This window comes from Dromiciops gliroides, chromosome 3 (assembly GCF_019393635.1).
Source record: "Dromiciops gliroides isolate mDroGli1 chromosome 3, mDroGli1.pri, whole genome shotgun sequence".
Classification (NCBI taxonomy): Eukaryota; Metazoa; Chordata; class Mammalia; order Microbiotheria; family Microbiotheriidae; genus Dromiciops; species Dromiciops gliroides.
In genome coordinates this window covers 522,826,841-522,844,900 of record NC_057863.1, presented here as the reverse complement: position 1 = coordinate 522,844,900, position 18,060 = coordinate 522,826,841, and the positions used below count along the sequence as shown (strand labels likewise).

At 37.4% G+C, this 18,060-nt stretch overlaps 1 protein-coding gene across 1 annotated transcript in view; it reads left to right on the top strand.

Moving 5' to 3' along the window:
* The window catches only part of LOC122747884 (collagenase 3-like), a 71,802-nt gene extending 53,742 nt beyond the window's left edge, over positions 1–18,060 (top strand). Inside the window, 10 exon segments of the mRNA XM_043993679.1 lie at positions 6,459–6,701; positions 8,709–8,856; positions 8,973–9,098; positions 11,313–11,474; positions 13,960–14,157; positions 15,499–15,551; positions 15,647–15,727; positions 15,729–15,759; positions 17,346–17,505; positions 17,928–18,060. Of these exon segments, the coding sequence (XP_043849614.1) occupies positions 6,459–6,701; positions 8,709–8,856; positions 8,973–9,098; positions 11,313–11,474; positions 13,960–14,157; positions 15,499–15,551; positions 15,647–15,727; positions 15,729–15,759; positions 17,346–17,505; positions 17,928–18,060 (1,335 nt within the window).

The window sequence follows — 18,060 nt, the reverse complement described above, 5'->3', positions numbered from 1 at the left end:
AGAAATCCTTGAACTTCTCATGGGGAGATAGGCACAAAGCACGTGGCTCAGAGGTACCAATCTCCTCAAGTAGGAGACTGGCAGGTACTTTTATAGGGGCTGATGGTGGTGGACCATCTGCCTGTGGAAAGTTCCTTTAGTGAGGGAGGACCATCCCCCACTGGTAGTGACTGGAGGAATTGGGTGAGGGGTGGCTACAGATCTCTCTTCAGGACACAAAGGCCGTAGCCACACCCAAACTTATCTCCCCAGGGGTAAGGGAGACCAGAATGAAGGGTGGAGGTCCCAAAGCTAGCTCAGTCCAAACTGGTTCCACTTATCTCTCTAGGTGTATCTATCCTCTGGTGTAGTTTCTCAAGGAGAAAATTCCTTGATGTGCCCCAGAGAACTTCTGGGGTGCTCTGCACCCCATGACAGTATCAAGAAAGACTCATAAACATAGAATGTCAGAGCTGAAAGGGACTTTAGGGAACATCTAACCCAAACCCCTCATTTTACAAAAGAGCAAAATCAGGGCCATGAAGCAATTTGCCCAAAATAACACAGTAAATAATGGATAAAGTAAAGATTTGAACCTATGTCTTCTGAGGGGGTGATTGTGCTAATTGCTTTTGCCATTTTAGCTAAGGAAAGGCTCTTCTATAACTTTCCAATATTATCACTAGAGCAGACGGAAGATTACAATGGATTAAGAGGTAAGTAGCAAAGAAAAGGAGAGACTGAGTATAGACTACTACTTTAAGAATTTTATTGGCAAAAGAAAGGAGAGATGAGACAGTAGTGTGGGAGTAGCTGGGTCAAAGGAAAGTTTTGTTTTCCAGGATACAGAAGAAATGAGCATGTTTGAATGTTTAAAGGAAAGAGCTGGTGGAAAGGGTTAGGTTGGAAATTTAAGAAGGACAAATTGTTTCTAGAACACAGGAGAGGGGATAAGATCAAGCACACAGGTAGAAAGAAGGATTGGTCTTGGAACAGAGGTGAGGAAATCTAAAATAGGAGTGGAATAGAAAAGATAGGCAAAAAGAAATAGAAATGCTTGAGTGAGAGAGAATTAGAAAAAAAATCATTCCATATAATCTCAATTTTCTTAGGAAAGTAAAAGTCAAGGTTCTTTTCTCAGAGTAGGATGGGGCAAAGTGGTTCTAGAAGCCCCATTGCCCTGCCAAAAAAAAAAAATAAAAAGAAATCAAAGGGATCATTAGTTAGATTTTATGTAAAAATGTGAAAACTATGACATACGTGAAGGAAGTAAGGAAACAAGTATTTATTTATTCCTACTATGTTCCAGTCACTGTGCTGAGTGCTTTACAAATATCTCATTTGATCCTTAGAACAACCCTGGGAGGTGGGTGCTATTATTGTTTCCATTTTACAGTTGAGGAAACTGAGGCAGACAAAGATTAAGTGACTTACCCAGGGTAATCAGCTAGTAAGTATCTGAGGCAGGATTTTACTTCAGGTCTTCATGACTCTAGGTTCAGTACTCTTTCCACTGGGGATCCATGACTTCACAGACATAGGCATTCTCTCTACTAGTTCATCTAGAAGCCCATCTCTACCTTTTCATCTTGTACATAACTAAGCCAGTTCCTCCTATAAATCATCCGCAGAAGATCTGCACAAAGCATGTGAGGGCTTCTAATTCTTTTAATACTTGGGTTTATCTATTTGTAACTTTTCTCTTTCACTTCATGGCTAGCTTATGCCATAATCTCCAGGATCAGAGATATAGAACTGGAAGGAACCTCAGAGGTCATATAATCCAGACTCCTCATTTTATAGATGAAAAAAATCAGGAGATGATTTCATTAGCCCAATGTCACTTAGGCAGTGTTCATCAGAGGTGGTATTTTAACCCTAGTCTGACTCCAGAGCCAATGACTATGTAGTACTGTCTCAAATAGGTTTCTTATATGTCTTTGATAAAAAGGCTTTAAAATTAGGGTTATTTAGGTTAGGGGAAAGAACAATAAAAGAGGGTGCTTCATAATATATTCATGTATGTAAAGAAGGATGATCTTATATCATCATATGGAGAATGGTGATCTCCATTGATCTTTATTTCTATGGAGTGTATTTTAAGCAGACCGAATGGACTGGAATGATATTAATCAAATTAAATTCAACTCAGCAAACACTTATTAAGCAACTATTATATGCAGGAGACTCTGACAATAAGAGAAATTTATATTAACCCCCAGGAAAAATATCCTAATATTGAGATTTTACCTTTTTACATTGAGATGATTATGATATTAATTTTCAGAAGAAGTTACTGAAAATCTTTTCCTGGAGGTTATAAAGGGTAGTGGAGATGTGGAACCTTTCCTGAGGGGAAAAGTATACATTAACTGACCTTCTGAACTACTTTTGAACTCTCTTATTTGGTAAGGATAGGAAATCATAATTCGTCTTCACAGCCCACACAACCAAGATAACAAAGGTCTTCCAGAAAGCTACAGGCATGTTTATATATGAAGACATCACATCTATTTATAACAAGAATTAGAAGTCACCTCTACCTTCCTGCAGGTATGCTGTGACACGCCCACTGATACCTATTTGCTGAAACTTGATCCAATGCCCTATTTAGAATGTATATAACTAATATTACTAGGGTAGTTTTCTTACTCATTCCCAGAGTGCTTCAAAAACATTGTTGTTGTTTTTTATTTATGTCATATGAGATTGGTTACTACTTCCACTTTCCCAGAAACCAAATGATGTCACAGAGGGGATAAATTATTTATGCATATCCCAATTACCTTCTGAAGAATGAAGAAATGAAAAAAAAAGTTGAGGAAAAGATGAGGTCAGAGATAGAGAACACCATGATGGAGTGGGAGAGCTAAAACAAGTTAAAATGTACATTTTGGATTACAGAGGTTGCATTGGAGACATCCTAAGAAACGTGTGCAGTGGAAGAATTGAATATGAGGTGGTCATTTTCCCCTTATATCCCCAACAAAACCAAAGAACCAACTGAGTAACTTTGCTAAATCATATAGGTAACTATCATTTTGGTCTACATTAACTAAACTAAAAAAAATCTTTTGATCGTGGTGGCAATTTTACCTATTATTTCTACTCATTAAGATGTCTATTCTAGGGGCAGCTAGGTGGTGCAGTGGATAAAGCACTGGCCCTGGATTCAGGAGGACCTGAGTTCAAATCTGGGTTCTGACACTTGACACTTACTGGCTGTGTGACCCTGGGCAAGTCACTTAACCCTCATTGCCCCGCAAAAACCCAAAACAAAATAAAACAAAAGATGTCTATTCTGGTAAAGTCCTTCTTGATTCAGTATAGCATGAAGTAACCCTTATGTTAGTGGAACACAAACTTTAGAAGGCTCCACCAAGCTGGAAAGGCTTTGAATGTGGGCAGTGGTACATTGTAACAACTGGCTCTCCAAAATATATAAATAAATAAATGTATGCAGGACATTTCAAATTCAATCTTTATTATAAACATTTTCTTCATCCACTTTCTTAAGTCTGGACAATCAAAATAATAAATCAAGTACTGATTTGAAATGTTTGCTATTTTCCAAGATGTAAAGGCTCACACTGAAAATTTAATAATTAGACTTCCACACCTTCATGTTGACTCAAGCATACCCATTACTATGAGCCAGGTAAAGGAGTGTATGTCTACTGTCCTAGGATATCGATATTTAGCACAGTGCTTAACACATAGTAAGAATTTATTGTTTTGGGGTTTTTTTTGCAGGCAATGGGGGTTAAGTGACTTGCCCAGGGTCACACAGATAGTAAGTGTCAAGTGTCTGAGGCCGGATTTGAACTCAGGTCCTCCTGAATCCAGGGCCAGTGCTTTAACCACTGCACCATCTAGCTGCCCCAAGAATTTATTGTTGATTGTTGATTATTGACTGATGAGTAGCCTACTAGAGAGACTCACCACCAGACTTAAAATTATCTAAGGCACAACAGCTCTATAAGACCATCTGCCAAAGGGTTTGAAATTTTTTCAGTGGAGGAAAGTCACACTGAAGAAAACACATATCCTTGAAATACTGAAGTATGAATACCTACAAAGGAAATAAATGAGTCAGATTAACTTGGTGTTTTAGGTAAGGCTTAATGGGAACTGAATTAAAATTAAAAGGTTGTTTAATAAATGTGGAATTATAAAAAAAGGAGTTAGATGATCTTCAGGGGTGTCTATCAGCTATGATATTATAGTAGGAGAGGTAACCCTTTTTTTCCTAGTAGTAATAGCAATTTGAGTCTCATGATAACTCTGTGAGGTAGGAAAGGCAAATATCAATTCCCCTTTTCATAGATAAGGAGAAGCTCAGAGACACGATGTGACAGGAGGAAGGTGACAAGGCTAGTGAATGGTAAAGCCAGGTTCTGAACACAGATCTTCTGAGTTCAAATCCCTGGCTTTTATATACCAGTCAAATGAGTCAGTGATATTAGAAGTACTCATTCCTCAGTATAATACTGATATTCTTCTTTTACAATTTTCCTTTTTAAAAAAAAAACCACAAAAAACTCTATACATACAGATCATCACCTTCCTCTTTGCCCTTGCCAATATAGCACCATTCTTCCCTATTTTTTTTTTTTTTTGGTGGGGCAATTAAGGTTAAGTGACTTGCTCAGGGTCACACATCTAGTAAGTGTCAAGTATCTGAATCCGGATTTGAACTCAGGTCCTCCTGAATTCAGGGCCAGTGCTTTATCCACTGCACCACCTAGCTGCTCCCCATTCTTCCCTATTTTGATATACTCTCATAGCATGTTGCATTTACCATGTTTACATTATAAGTTTAATTGATTCAATTTTCAGTTGACTACTTCCTTATTCTCTTTACACAGTTATGCATCTCTAGTTCACACTGGCAGGCATATAACTGCTGAAAACCTTCCTGATCTACCAAATCCTTTATGTGGGAATATGGGTTCTTATAAACTCTAGACTCAGAGGTTGGCATTTTCTGGCCTTGTCTCTAGCTTTAGCATATGTGTCATTCTCTCCTGGGTCTATAGGCCTTTTCTCAATGACTACAACTATAATAAGAAAATGACAAATAGGAAAACATTGAAAATCTACTCATTCAACATGGATATGACCAAATGCCCTGAGAGCAAAAGAAAAGTTAGGATGACCATTTCAGTTTTCATTGGTTATTCAATCTACTTGTATTTTCAAGTTATACTTCACTTGACCTAAAACAGGTACAGGATTTTCCCAGATGTGGCAAGTGTTAAGCAATGGATTATTGGATCATATTACATGTTTGTAAATTGGCTTGAAATCCCTTGGTTCCACTGTCATTGGCACATCTGGGCAAGCAAATATAGACTCAGCTTCATGATTTCAACTTGCCAATGTTTTTGAAACTCTGGAAAAATTTTCGTTGTGGAAAAAAAATTAGCACACATCCTTAGTTACCACTTATTTGGAAAGTCATTATAGGAATCCTACTTCCACAGCAGCTGGATTATATCATACTTACTTCATGTTTGGGCTGGGTAATTTAAAAAAACCTTGGCAGGAAAAAAAATAGTTAGACCTCCCTACGTTAGATGAACTAGTAGACAGGTCCCCCAGGAGATGATCTAACTTGAATATACCTTTCCTGTTCCTATGGCCCACGTGTAATACTTGTGTTTTTTACTGGGCCAAACTTCCTCATAAAGTTTGACTCTAGAAATGTTCCACCTCAGTTGGCAAAAACAATGATACCAGAGCATGGTGTGTTGTTTTGCTGTTTCTCTGTCCCTCAAAGAAATGGAATCACGATGAAATGGAACCCCAAACAGATTCTACTTGAAGGTCATGCATGAGAAAGGACAGAGCTGTTTTCACTTACTTAATCTGAATGTGCTATAGATACTCTTGGCCTTGAATGGGTAAGAGCACAAACAGCATGGGGGTAAGATAAGAACCACATACCAGTTGTTTTACTATTTGACCTCTATAAAAGAAGATCAGTAAGACAAAGGATTGTCCGGACTTTCCTCTTTATGTATCCCTTGCCATGCCCTTCCCCACAACACAGGGCTAGATAGAAGTCAAGATGTCTGTGTTTCTTTGTGCTTTCATTTCTTTTCTTTTCTTTTCTTTTTTGGAGACAATTGGGGTTAAGTGACTTGGCCAGGGTCACACAGCTAGTAAGTGTTAAGTGTCTGAGGCTAGATTTGAACTCAGGTCCTCCTGACTCCAGTGCCAGTGCTCTATCCACTGAGCCACCTAGCTGCCTCTTTGTTCCTTTTTTTTTTTTTTTTGGTGCTTTCATTTCTTGGAACACTCACCCTCTGCTCCTCTCTGCTCATCCCCTCCTTTACATCTCCCAAACCAAGCTTCCTCACAGACAATAAATTACTCCTTACAGAGGTAATTAATGGGCAGCTCTTACCCTTTTCTTAGTTTGTTTCTCTCCCCTGCCTCCATTAACAAAAGGTCAATGCTTGTTCTCTCTCTAGCAATATCTGAGTGCCTTCTATGGGCTGCCACAGAGCTCAAGGCATATGCAGAAAAGGAACTCAGACCCTGTAGGGAAGAGACTCCAGAACATGCAGTCCTTCTTTGGACTGCCGTCAACTAGTCAACTTGACAGAGAAACTTTAGATCTAATGAAGCAGCCAAGGTGTAGAGTCCCTGATGTAGTGGAATAAAATTTTTTCCCAAGGAAAATGAAATGGCCAATTCATAGTTTGACATACTGGTAAGATGCCTTAAATTTTTTGTTTGTTTGCTTTTCTATGCAAAATTTATGGCATCATGGTAGCCAGCATAATGACCTTTTATAGTATGCATTCTTAGGTTTTAAGAGGCTATCTGATAGAGAAGAAAGAGAAATGGACTCAAAGCCAGAAGTTCTAGTCCTGGCTCTGCTACAAACCAGCTGCATGACCTTGGTCAAATAAATTTACACTCTATGTGACTCAGTTGCCCTATTTGTAAAGTTCAGGGGGTTGGACCCAAGGATCTATAAGGTACTTTTCAGCTTCAAATTTGATAATTTTATTTCCCCAAACTGCACTCTTTTACACAACAAATTTCATTTGGCCTTTTTCTATAAGTTGAAGCTCCGACTAGCAATTCAGTTATAATAATTTGTAGCTTTCCTAAAATTAAAAAAAAAAAACTTAAAAAAAAACCTTCCTAGAATTTGGAGAAGCATCACAGAGAACTAATTGTTTTATGTATCTTTCTTTCCCCTTGAGTAACATTTATCCAAAATTTGGTTTATTGAAAGGCACATGGTATGAGTAGTATTTTGATCGGCATTAGCCTAATCTAATTTCCCCTTCAACGTTGAAATTTTGGGAACAATAAATATTTTCCTTCTGTTATGGGGAAAGTGTTTTTTGTCATCTAAAAATTCTAAATGTTCTGCCCAACATTCAATGAGTGTGATCTCATGCCATGTAAAGTGGATGATTGCAGCTTGAATAAGGAAGGCAGGAAATCCATGGAAAATGGCCTCAGGTCCTTCCTTTATTATAATATGGAAAATATCCTTAGGGATTTATCTACATTAATGAACTTCATTCATAAGTTATTTAATAATTTATCTGAAGCCTATGTGGCATATATAAATCAACAAACATTTGGACATATTTACCCTGTAATTTTTTTTTAAAGAGTCTGCCACATAATATGTAAGGAAGATTCTAGTCAAAAGGGAATAGTCTTTTCAGTGGAAAGAGTACTGGATCTAGAGTCAAGAGTTCAAATCCCCCTTCTGCCACTTACTGTTTAAGTGACCTGAGGCAAGTCCCCTAACCTCCATTGGACCAGATAACCGTTGAGTTCATTTCCAGCTTGGGATGTAGGATCATATAGTCTTATATATATATATATATATATATTTTTTTTTTTTTGGTGAGGCAATTGGGGTTAAGTGACTTGCCCAGGGTCACACAGCTAGTAAATGTTAAGTGTCTGAGGCCGGATTTGAACTCAGGTACTCCTGAATCCAGGGCCAGTGCTTTATCCACTTCGCCATCTAGCTGCCCCATCTTATATATTTTAATAGCATATCTTCAACTTCTGTGTTCCATAATAAATTTGCTACTGTTTATTGCATAATTTAACACAGGGTCCTTGTGAATTATAATTTTTTCACTTATTTAGGATTAATTTATCTCTTAGATTTGAATATACATAAAAGTAATAAAATGTTTTCTTTAAAAGTATTTTATGATTCAGACTTTTTGTGAGACTAGTTTTTGCCCCAATTAGTCTAAATTTTGATCATTTTACTATAATTTCATAGAGGCGGCATGACTAGTGAATGGAGAACTGGCCTTAATGCCAGGCATTTACTAGCTATGAGACCTTGGACATGTCATTAAAATTCTACGTCTCAAGCAATTCCTTATAATTTATCCTTATAATTTATCGGCTAACTCTTAGATAGCTTAAGACATGCATTTATGGAAATATTTCACTGAGTTGATCAAATCACAGTTCCTGTGTGTGCAAAGTATCAAGAGACTGTGGTGTTTTCTGCCCAGGCAGGTTTGCTATATTTTTATAAAAGGTATCTTATTCTACAATATTTAAAAAACGTCCCACACTGGCTTTATAAAAAGAATATTATTGTGTGTATTTATTTTGTTACTGGGGGAAAAAAACAAAATGAAGCTCAAGACAAAAATGGAAAGCATTTTTTGAAAGATTACATTTCTCATGTTAACCATTTGTGAGTATTAGTATTGGATTGAATAGTGAATTATACTTCAAACTTGCCTTGTGAAATTGTGGACCAAGCAATCCAAGCAGCATTACAAGTCTGGAGTGAGGAGACCTCACTTGCCTTCACCAGTCTTCCCCAGGGCACTGCTGACATCATGATCCTCTTTGGAAGCAAAGGTAACAAACAGAGGGGAGGAGTGATACTTTTTCCCCTAATTTCCCAGATTTCTATCTGATATGATAAGTATTTTATTCTGTAGTGTTTTTTTCTGAGTTACTTATTTTGCTTTTAGAAAATGGGGATTTCTTCCCCTTTGATGGGTCCTTTGGACAACTGGCTCATGCTTTTGCTCCTAGTGAAGGCCTTGGAGGTGATGTCCATTTTGATGATGATGAACTCTGGACAAGTGATTTTAAAGGTAAAGGTGCTTACTCTGTGGTCAAGGAAAGTTTGGTCGTGTCTGATGTAATCATCAACCTGGAAAACTGGCCAAAATCATCAAGTAAAATTTGCCCATTGTGGAGAAAACTGTTTTGTGAACTTTATGGACCCATGTGGTCACAGCCTTGTGTTTTCCATTCTATTCTCCAAACAGCAATTAAGGCAACATAATAATTTCAACCAGGCCACTTTCTGAGGTCTCAGTAACTAAAAGCCTGTACCACAGAGATTATGTGGTAACTGGAAGTCTAAATTTTGGCTTGACCCAATTTTTAGCCTGGGGGTAAAGGACCCATTACAGAGTTTACCATTTGTTTACCATTAAAATGAGAATTTCATTCTCTAAAGTCTTACTGTGATGCCTCATTGTGGCATGAAGGTGACCCTGTGTTATTGAAGGCTATGCCTGATGAGAACAAGCCTGGTGGGTGCTAAGAGCTTGGAAAAATTTTGAGTAAGGGGCCAGTGATAGATTCATTGTCTGTTTTCTATTTGTTGTTGTTCAGTTGTTTTTCAGTCATGTTTGACTCTTCGTGACCCCATTTGGTGTTTTTTTGGTAAAGATACTGGTGTGGTTTGCCATTTCCTTCTCCAGTTCATTTTACAGATGAGGAAACTGAGGGCAACAGGATTAAGTGACTTGTCCAAGGTCACACAGCTAGGAAGTATCTGAGGTCAGATTTGAACTTGGGTCTTCCTGACTCCAGTCCCAGTACTCTATCTACTGGGCCACCTAGCTATTATCCAAGGTGGCTATTAACAGGCTGGTTTCAGGGTATTAAATTGTTCCAAGACAGTAACTTCTAAATCTATGTACTGAGTGGAGGAGGGCTTGGGACTTGTATAGGTGAGGTTTCCACACCAAAAGAATTGCAGATCCTTGAATGGGAATTTTTTTTTAGGTTTAAAGAAAATAATTTAAAGATGTCAATACACTTCTAGATAGAGAAAACTGGGAAGACATAGGTTTAAGTCCTGCTTCTCATATGTATGGGCTTTGTGATCCTGAGCAAGTTACTTAACATCTCAGTTCTCCTGACAACTCTTTAAATCTATAAGTTGCAGAGAGATGCTGACCTACACTAATGGAGGAATTTCCTCACTTGGGAGTTCTCTATACCAATGAAATCACAGACTCAGTCTCTATTCCTGTTCCATTATGCAGAAAAAATCATTAGGTATTGCACTATAAAACAATTGCCTTTGATTTTATATTTTAATATTTTGTGTTCCTATTTGTAATGAATATTGATTTTGTTTTGAAAAATTGAGAATTATATTAACAGATAAGCATAAAATGCTTATGTGAATATCTGAAATTTTATCTTCTCCATTTTACTTGGATAAGTAGAACAACTTGATTTTGGTCTGGTACAAGAAACACACCTAAATGTGGATTACCACATTTAGCCTTGCTATACAATCTCATTAACAGAGAATAGCAGTATAAGGCAGAAGAGGGACCAATTAGAGGAAGGGAAGGAGAAAATCCACTCTGAACTGGTAAAAAAGGCTGATTTACATGATATTTTGAAATAAATCGTTTTTAAATTGTTCAACAAAGTGGCACCAAATAGTTTTCATCAGACTTGTTTGAATAAATGAGTATGACTTCCAATTCACACATATCCTGTTTATATGTAAAAATACTAGAAAACATTTGATCTCTAGACTGAACATTTCTTGTTGTTTGCATTATTGCATTTTTTTCATAGAGCAGAGATCAACTTTGAGTCAGTCATGTTCTAAATTTACATGTTTCAAATTAACAAGATTTGACTAGAACTGCATATTCATTCCTTAGCAGTTTTTCCCCAGGAGTCTATTTGTTCCCCTCAAAGATAAGGTGACCATAAATTTTCTTCTATTCAAGACTATCTGACAACTTAGTTTTCAGGCAACAGAATTAATCATTACATTGTGACCTGACTGGCTTTTGCCAGGATCAGAGTACATCTCTGATCCTAGCTTGGGTATGTAAACTTTACCACCATTACCTTTTTTCAATTATGGGAGGAGAGGAGCCCCCAAATTTGATGTAGCTCTTTAATAAAGTTCTGACTTAGTGACTGGCAAAGAATAAACCTTGGAGAAAAGAAATAACAAGTAAAAAAATCTTTTTTTCAAAGGAAACCTTATTCTGAGTTTCACATAGCATGGATTGTTTTAGATCAACTGTATTTTCTTTTAGACTTTAATCTGTTTGCTGTTGCTGCGCATGAATTTGGTCACTCCTTGGGACTACATCACTCGAGTGACCCTGAAGCTCTGATGTATCCTATTTACAAATACAATGCCATGAGAGAGAAGATTCTGTCTGAAGATGATATCAAAGGCATTCAGGCCCTCTATGGTACACTGAAGTTTGCTCTCTTTTTTTTCCTTTTACAATTGTTCCCATGGAACCAGAAGATAATTTCTCAGTCCTCCAAGATTTGTAATCCTGTGAAAGGATCTCTTCACAGATTTTCACTAGACTAGGCCTCTAGCCCATAGGTTACACAACTGGGTACATTGATAAGTCTCTATTTTTACCTCTACTTTCCAGGTGTGTACTAGAACCAGCCAGCCTTTTATTAAATTCAGTGTGAAATTTTACATGTCTTGAAATCAGCAAATGATACAAATCAGGTTTGGGGTTTTTTGTTGCTCCTCTAGACTTAAAGAGATGGAGGAAATTTTAATAATGCAGATTAAATTTAAAAGTGTGTTGGGTATACATTTCTTCCTTAGAGAGCTGGTTTTGAAACATTTATCAGCACATTACTGCTCACCTTACTTCATAGGTTATGTGTTACAATATCAGTCTTCTTCATGACTCTACATGACTCTACATGACTCTACTTTGAAATGCATCAAGCTATTTGAAGTCAGAAGATCTGCCTGGGTTAGAAATCTGGCTCCATTACCTGTCTGACTTGGGGCAAGTCACTTTATGTCACTGGGCATCAGTTTCATCATCTGTAAAATATGATTAGACTTTTTGATCTCAAAAGTTCCTTTTGACTCCATATTGATTCTCTTATGATAGTTTCATCTTTGAAGCTCTATTTAAGCTCTATTTATTTATCCATTTATATTTTAAGTTCTATTTATCTATTTAAGCTCTGTTCCTCTACTTAAGAGGAGCTTGGGTGTTCAGTTCTCTCTAATGAAGTCTGACTAACACTGATGTAACAGGGATAATTAGCAGGGGAGGGGGTTTCCTGATTTGTTGCCCTAGGGCACTTCCCTTTGGGTGGGCATGTGCCATATGTAAGGGCAGTAAAACAATATTCTTGATATTACTTTTATTGAAGTTGTTATTAATTGGAATGAGGTAAGATTAATTACATATTTCAAGAGGACTCATAGAACGAATCATCAAAATTTGGACAGGCCTAGAAAAAGATAGCGATCCTGGCCCATACTTGAGTCTTTTGCAAGAATGAGTTCCATAGTCTTTGCCTAAGAATTAAACATTTCCTTTTTTATTACAAACCTGTGATTTTATTGGTATAGGAGGGACTTAATATGTGGAAACTCCCTCCATCAATGCACATTGCAACTTGTTTGTAACTCATTTGTCTTAGAAAGTTACTTGGGACACTGAGAGATGAAATAATTGGCCCATAGTCACAATGCTGGTAGGTATCAGGTACAGAACTTAACAAATACAGGTCTCCGTAAGTCCAAGGGTGAAGACTATTGCTTCTATTATTAATTACATAATCAACATTTATGTAGTGCTTTAAAGTTTGCAAAGAATTTTATATGCACTGTAGGCAAAGCTTCTTAAACCATAGTTTGCAACCTCATATGGGGTTGTGTAACTGAATGTGGGGGTCACAAAAAATTTGGCAGTAAATATTTGATTTCTATACCTATATACCCAGGGTCACATAAAAATTTCTTGAGTGAAAAGGGGTTGCAAATGGAAAAAGTTTAAGAAGATCTGTCATAGACCACACTGCCTCTCTAAATATAAGCTAATAATTTGTATAATGATAACTTTTACTTCCAGAACAACAAAGTTGGTTTCATATTGTTAGCTCATATTTTCTGGACAGCTCATTTGGGAGGTGACTTGTCTAAGGAGATGCTACGATAAGTTGGTGGGTGAGCTGGGGCTAGAAGGAACATGCATTTCATGACTCCCAGTTGAACCCTTTTCTCCTTAGACTATAGTCCTAATTAGCTCCACTTTATTTTTTTTAAGTAAAAATTTTTATATTTAATTTTTTCCAATTACATGTAATGACAATTTTTTTTTTGGTTTTTGGTGAGGCATTTGGGGCTAAGTGACTTGCCCAGGGTCACACAGCTAGTAAGTGTATAAAGTGTCTGAGGTCGGATTTGAACTCAGGTCCTCCTGAATCCAGGGCTCGTGCTCTATCCACTGTGCCACCTAGCTGCCCCATGTAATAACAATTTAATTAAAAATTTTTTCAGTTCCAAATTCTTTCCTTCTCTCCTTTTCCTCCCCCTTCCTTGAGAAGGCAAGTCATTTGATATAGATTATGCATGTGCAGTCATGCAAAACATATTTCCATATTAGCCATGTTGTTAAAGAAAACAGACTAAAAAAAATAAAGAACGAACCAAGAAAAATAAAGTTTTAAAAAAGAATGCTTCAATTTGCATTCAGACTCCATAAGTTCTTTCTCAGGGGTAGGATAACATTTTTCATCATAAATCCTTCCGAATTGTCTTGGATAATTGTACTGTTGAGAATAGCTAAGTTGTTCAGAGGTCAAAGCCTCTTTAAAGCCACTTCTTTCAGATACCACTGGGAAATGCAAGGTAGCACATGATGGATATTTTGCAAATTTTCCTCTATTTTTCCTATCATGTTTTAGTTTGTGAGTATTTTCTAACATTAAGAGAGAACAAAGATGAGTGTGAAGCAAGTCAAATGAGAATGCTGGATTGTACACTTATTTCTGATCTAGGAAAGGGACCATTAGATGACCAGATTCCAGGGACATGTGATCCGAAGTTCACAGTCGATGCCATTACTGAGCTATGTGGAAAAAAAAAATTATCTTTAAGGAAATGTAAGTCATACCAAAGCATTTCATTCCTACAGCTTATATTTGTCAACATAAAGTCCCTATTATACAGTGGCATTTGGGGCCCTATGGTTACTTTGGGTGACCAAGAGCTCTAAATTGCCAGGTAAATCCTTTGTTATCCCTTGTACTCTTTAATATAGCTTGCAGACACAGAATTCTAGGGCTGGAAGTGGGCATTACTTGATGATTTCAGCCTTATCATCTTTTGACATGGTATGGGTGTCAATGAAGCATGGGGGTTGTCCATTATACCTGCACCCTCCCTAAAGGAATAGTTCCTGCCTGCACCCCCTCCACTCTTTTTTTTTGGTGGGGCAATGAGGGTTAAGTGACTTGCCCAGGGTCACACAGCTAGTAAGTGTCAAGTGTACAGGGCCAGTGCTCTATCTATCCACTGCGCCACCTAGCTGCCCCCCCACTCTTTTTTAAGGCATGTATTTCCTTAGGTACACTCTTTTTGTAGCTTACTATAGAATTTAACGTTGAAATGCTTTAAAGGTCTGATTACTATTTTTAAAAAATATGTAAATCTATAGAGTAAAATAATTTCATTGAAATTGAGATGTATTCATCATGCCACTTCACTCAGACTTGCCTCAAGTGTGTTCTCTCAACATTGCTATGAAGTGAAAGTCATTTTCTTTGAATTAGTGCTTTGTATAGGGCAAAAATTTATATAGGACCTCATTCTGCAAATGGAACAGCTGAGACCCAGGAAGACTAAATGATTTTTCTATGATCACGCAGAAAGCAAGTTGTAGATTCTGGACACAGGCCTCCTGACTCTCAGTCTCATCTTCTTTTTTCCACTACACTACATCATCTCCCTGGCTCCCAGTTGCCCAAGTCTCCCCACTCTCCACCTCCCCCCCCCTTTTTTTTTTTTTTTTTTACTATATCTACTATATCCATTGAGTCAACAAGTCCTCTCCCTTCTTCCTTTGTAATAGTGCTCATATAAATCATAACCTCCAGGAAGGAAGGAGGTCAGAGACTATGCTGTGACTATCTTTGCATTTCCTCCAGACCTAGCACATATAAACATTTCATAAATGGGCCAGGAAATAGTCCAGTTTCAGTTAAAGTTTTACAAACCACAATCAACTTTGCAATCGTCAAAGGCCAGATGTTCACAGAATCATGGGACCATAGATCCTTTACCTCCCTCTATTACCAAAAAAAAAAAAAAAAAAAAGATTGTCCCTCCTTAGCCATGACCTTTCAGGAACTTCCAGGTGATAGCAAGCCCTTGATGTTTATAATCTAAGTGTTTGTCTCTTGTGAATTTGTCTAGCATATTTTCACTCATTCTTTTATTAAAAGGTATTCATGTGTGCACTCTTCAATTATTTTCACTGCAGTCTGATGATGAGATTGTATGACAACATGGGAGAATGATGGCGATTTAGCACAATTTACCTCTCTCATCTCACCTTCTAAAATCAGGTTCTTCTGGTGGTACCATCCACAGATGGCTGAAAAAAACCCATTGCTCATCCATTCATTTTGGCCAAATCTTCCCAACCAGATTATTGCAGCATATGAAGAAAGACCCTGAAAAAGATCTTGCATTTGTATTCAGAGGTAAATGATTTGTTCTACTTCCTACGTAGCCTAAATGTTACTTTGTAAATAGATATATAGATTTTACATTTGTATACACATGTGTACTGTGTAATTTAAGATTCTAAATGTGGATTCTAATCTGTTCCCCCAGTTTGGGGGAAACTGACTAAAAATCACTGATAAAACGAGTTTAGGTTTTTAAGGGTTTATTGGAAAATAGAAAGAAAAAGATTGAGAACAGAATTCTAACAGCCTGGCATTCCTATCTTTCCTCAAATTTCCTGTGAAGTCCTCTGCCGCCACCACCATCAAGTCAGGAAGCCAAAAAAGCCCCAGCGCTCTCTGTGCAGGCTCCCTTTCCTCCTTCCTGTCTCCTCCCAGACCATAGGAGGCTCCTCAAGTTGATTGGCTGGTAGCCTTGATAGACAGCACCCATGAGCAAACGTCATTTCCTGAGGCCAAGGAAAAGCCACAATGCCCCTGGGACGTTTTCCTCATGGTGGAGCTTTCCCACAGCAAGTCTCCAGTAGGTGGCGTTATTCCAATCATTACAGTACACATGCACAGTATACATGCAACCACAAGATACAAGAGTACCATACAATATATGCACATGTTTATGTATGTACATACATGTGCATATTTATATGTATACATGTATTTACTGCATTGTATACATGCATACATGCATATGGGTATAGATGTGTGTGTGTGTATATGCATATACTCTTTCTATTAATCATTTTATATGGTTAGAACTGACCTGATGGGTGGGTGGCTGAATAGTGTGATTGAAGGGTAGGCTCTGCCCCACTAAGACATTTTCCACTGATTGTCATAGTGTCTGAAATGTTACTAGTAGAGAGAGTAATTGCTTTGGATGTTGAAGGGTTTTCATTTGGGCTTTTGGGGGGATTTTATTGGCCTTCAGAAGTCTTCTATTGACATGCAAATCTCTAGGAGTGATAGTCTTCCTTAAGAATTTAATAACTAAGACCTTGGGAAGGGATTAGGGGAATTTAGAACAGGGCCTCATGGAATTGGTCACAGAGTAGTGCATGAGGAGGCAAGGCCATGAAGAGGAGAGATGGAGGATGAGAGGGGTAGTGGGAGGCACTGAAGAGGAAATTGACCCTTTCTCCATTTTACCTTCCAGCGGTACCTGTTACAGGCATATTTTCAACAATTTAATGAACACATACTTTACTTTCTTGGTCTGTGATGTACTTGACATGGCCACTCCCTGAAGTGGTGCAGATCACAAAAGATCCCCACCTTTCATCCAATAGGTAACCATTCCAAATTCTGAAAGCTTTCATTTAGATCTCTTTACATTGCTTGGGAGTCAGTGGAGTTGAGGACTAGTTCCTGCCCTCCACTCTTTTTAAGGCCTGCATCTCCTTAGGTCAATTCTTTTTGTAGCTTGCTGTTGAATTTACCATTGAAAAGCTTTAAAACTTTGCTGTTTTAAAAATATGTAAATATATAGGCTGAAATGAATTCATTTAAATTCATGTCACTTCTCTTAGGCATGTCCTCAAATGTATTCTCTTCATATTACTATGAAGTGAGAGTAATTTTATTTGAATCACTGCTTTGTACAGGACAAAAATTATGGGCCCTCCAAGGTCACGTAGTCCTGGATGGGTATCCCAAGGATATTAATAAACTTGGATTTCCCCCAAACATTAAAAGGATAGATGCTACCATCCATCATCCTAAAACTGGATTGACTACATTTTTCACTGGAGATAAGATCTGGAGGTATGGAATTAGTAGGAGGAATCTAGAAGTGGATACATAATAATAGAAAACACACTGTTTCATTTGAGGCAATTATTTTTTGTTGATTACATCACAAATAACCTTTTCTATTTTCCTAAAATTGACTAGAGCCTACATATGTCAGTAAGCAAATATTAAGCACCTACTATGTTCCAGGTACTAAAGATATTTTAAAAAAAAAAAAAACAGAAAAAAAACCAGTCATGGTCTCAAGGAACTCACAATCTAATGGGGGAAAACAACAGATAAACAACTATGTATAAACTAGATATATACTAGTTAAATTGGAGATAATTAGGGATGTTAAAAGTAAAGGTTTTAATTTCATAGTACCTAAAATATCTAATTAACACTGTTCAGAAATTTTAAATGTTTTCTTGTTTGTTTTATTTTTTTAATAGGTTCAGTGAAGAAAGGCTGACTATGGAAGAAGGATATCCCAGATCTCTTAAGGATTGCTTTCCAGGAATTGGGCAAAAAGTAGATGTGGTCTACCAACAAAATGGCAAGTGTTTCCTATTTCCAAATCTTTAA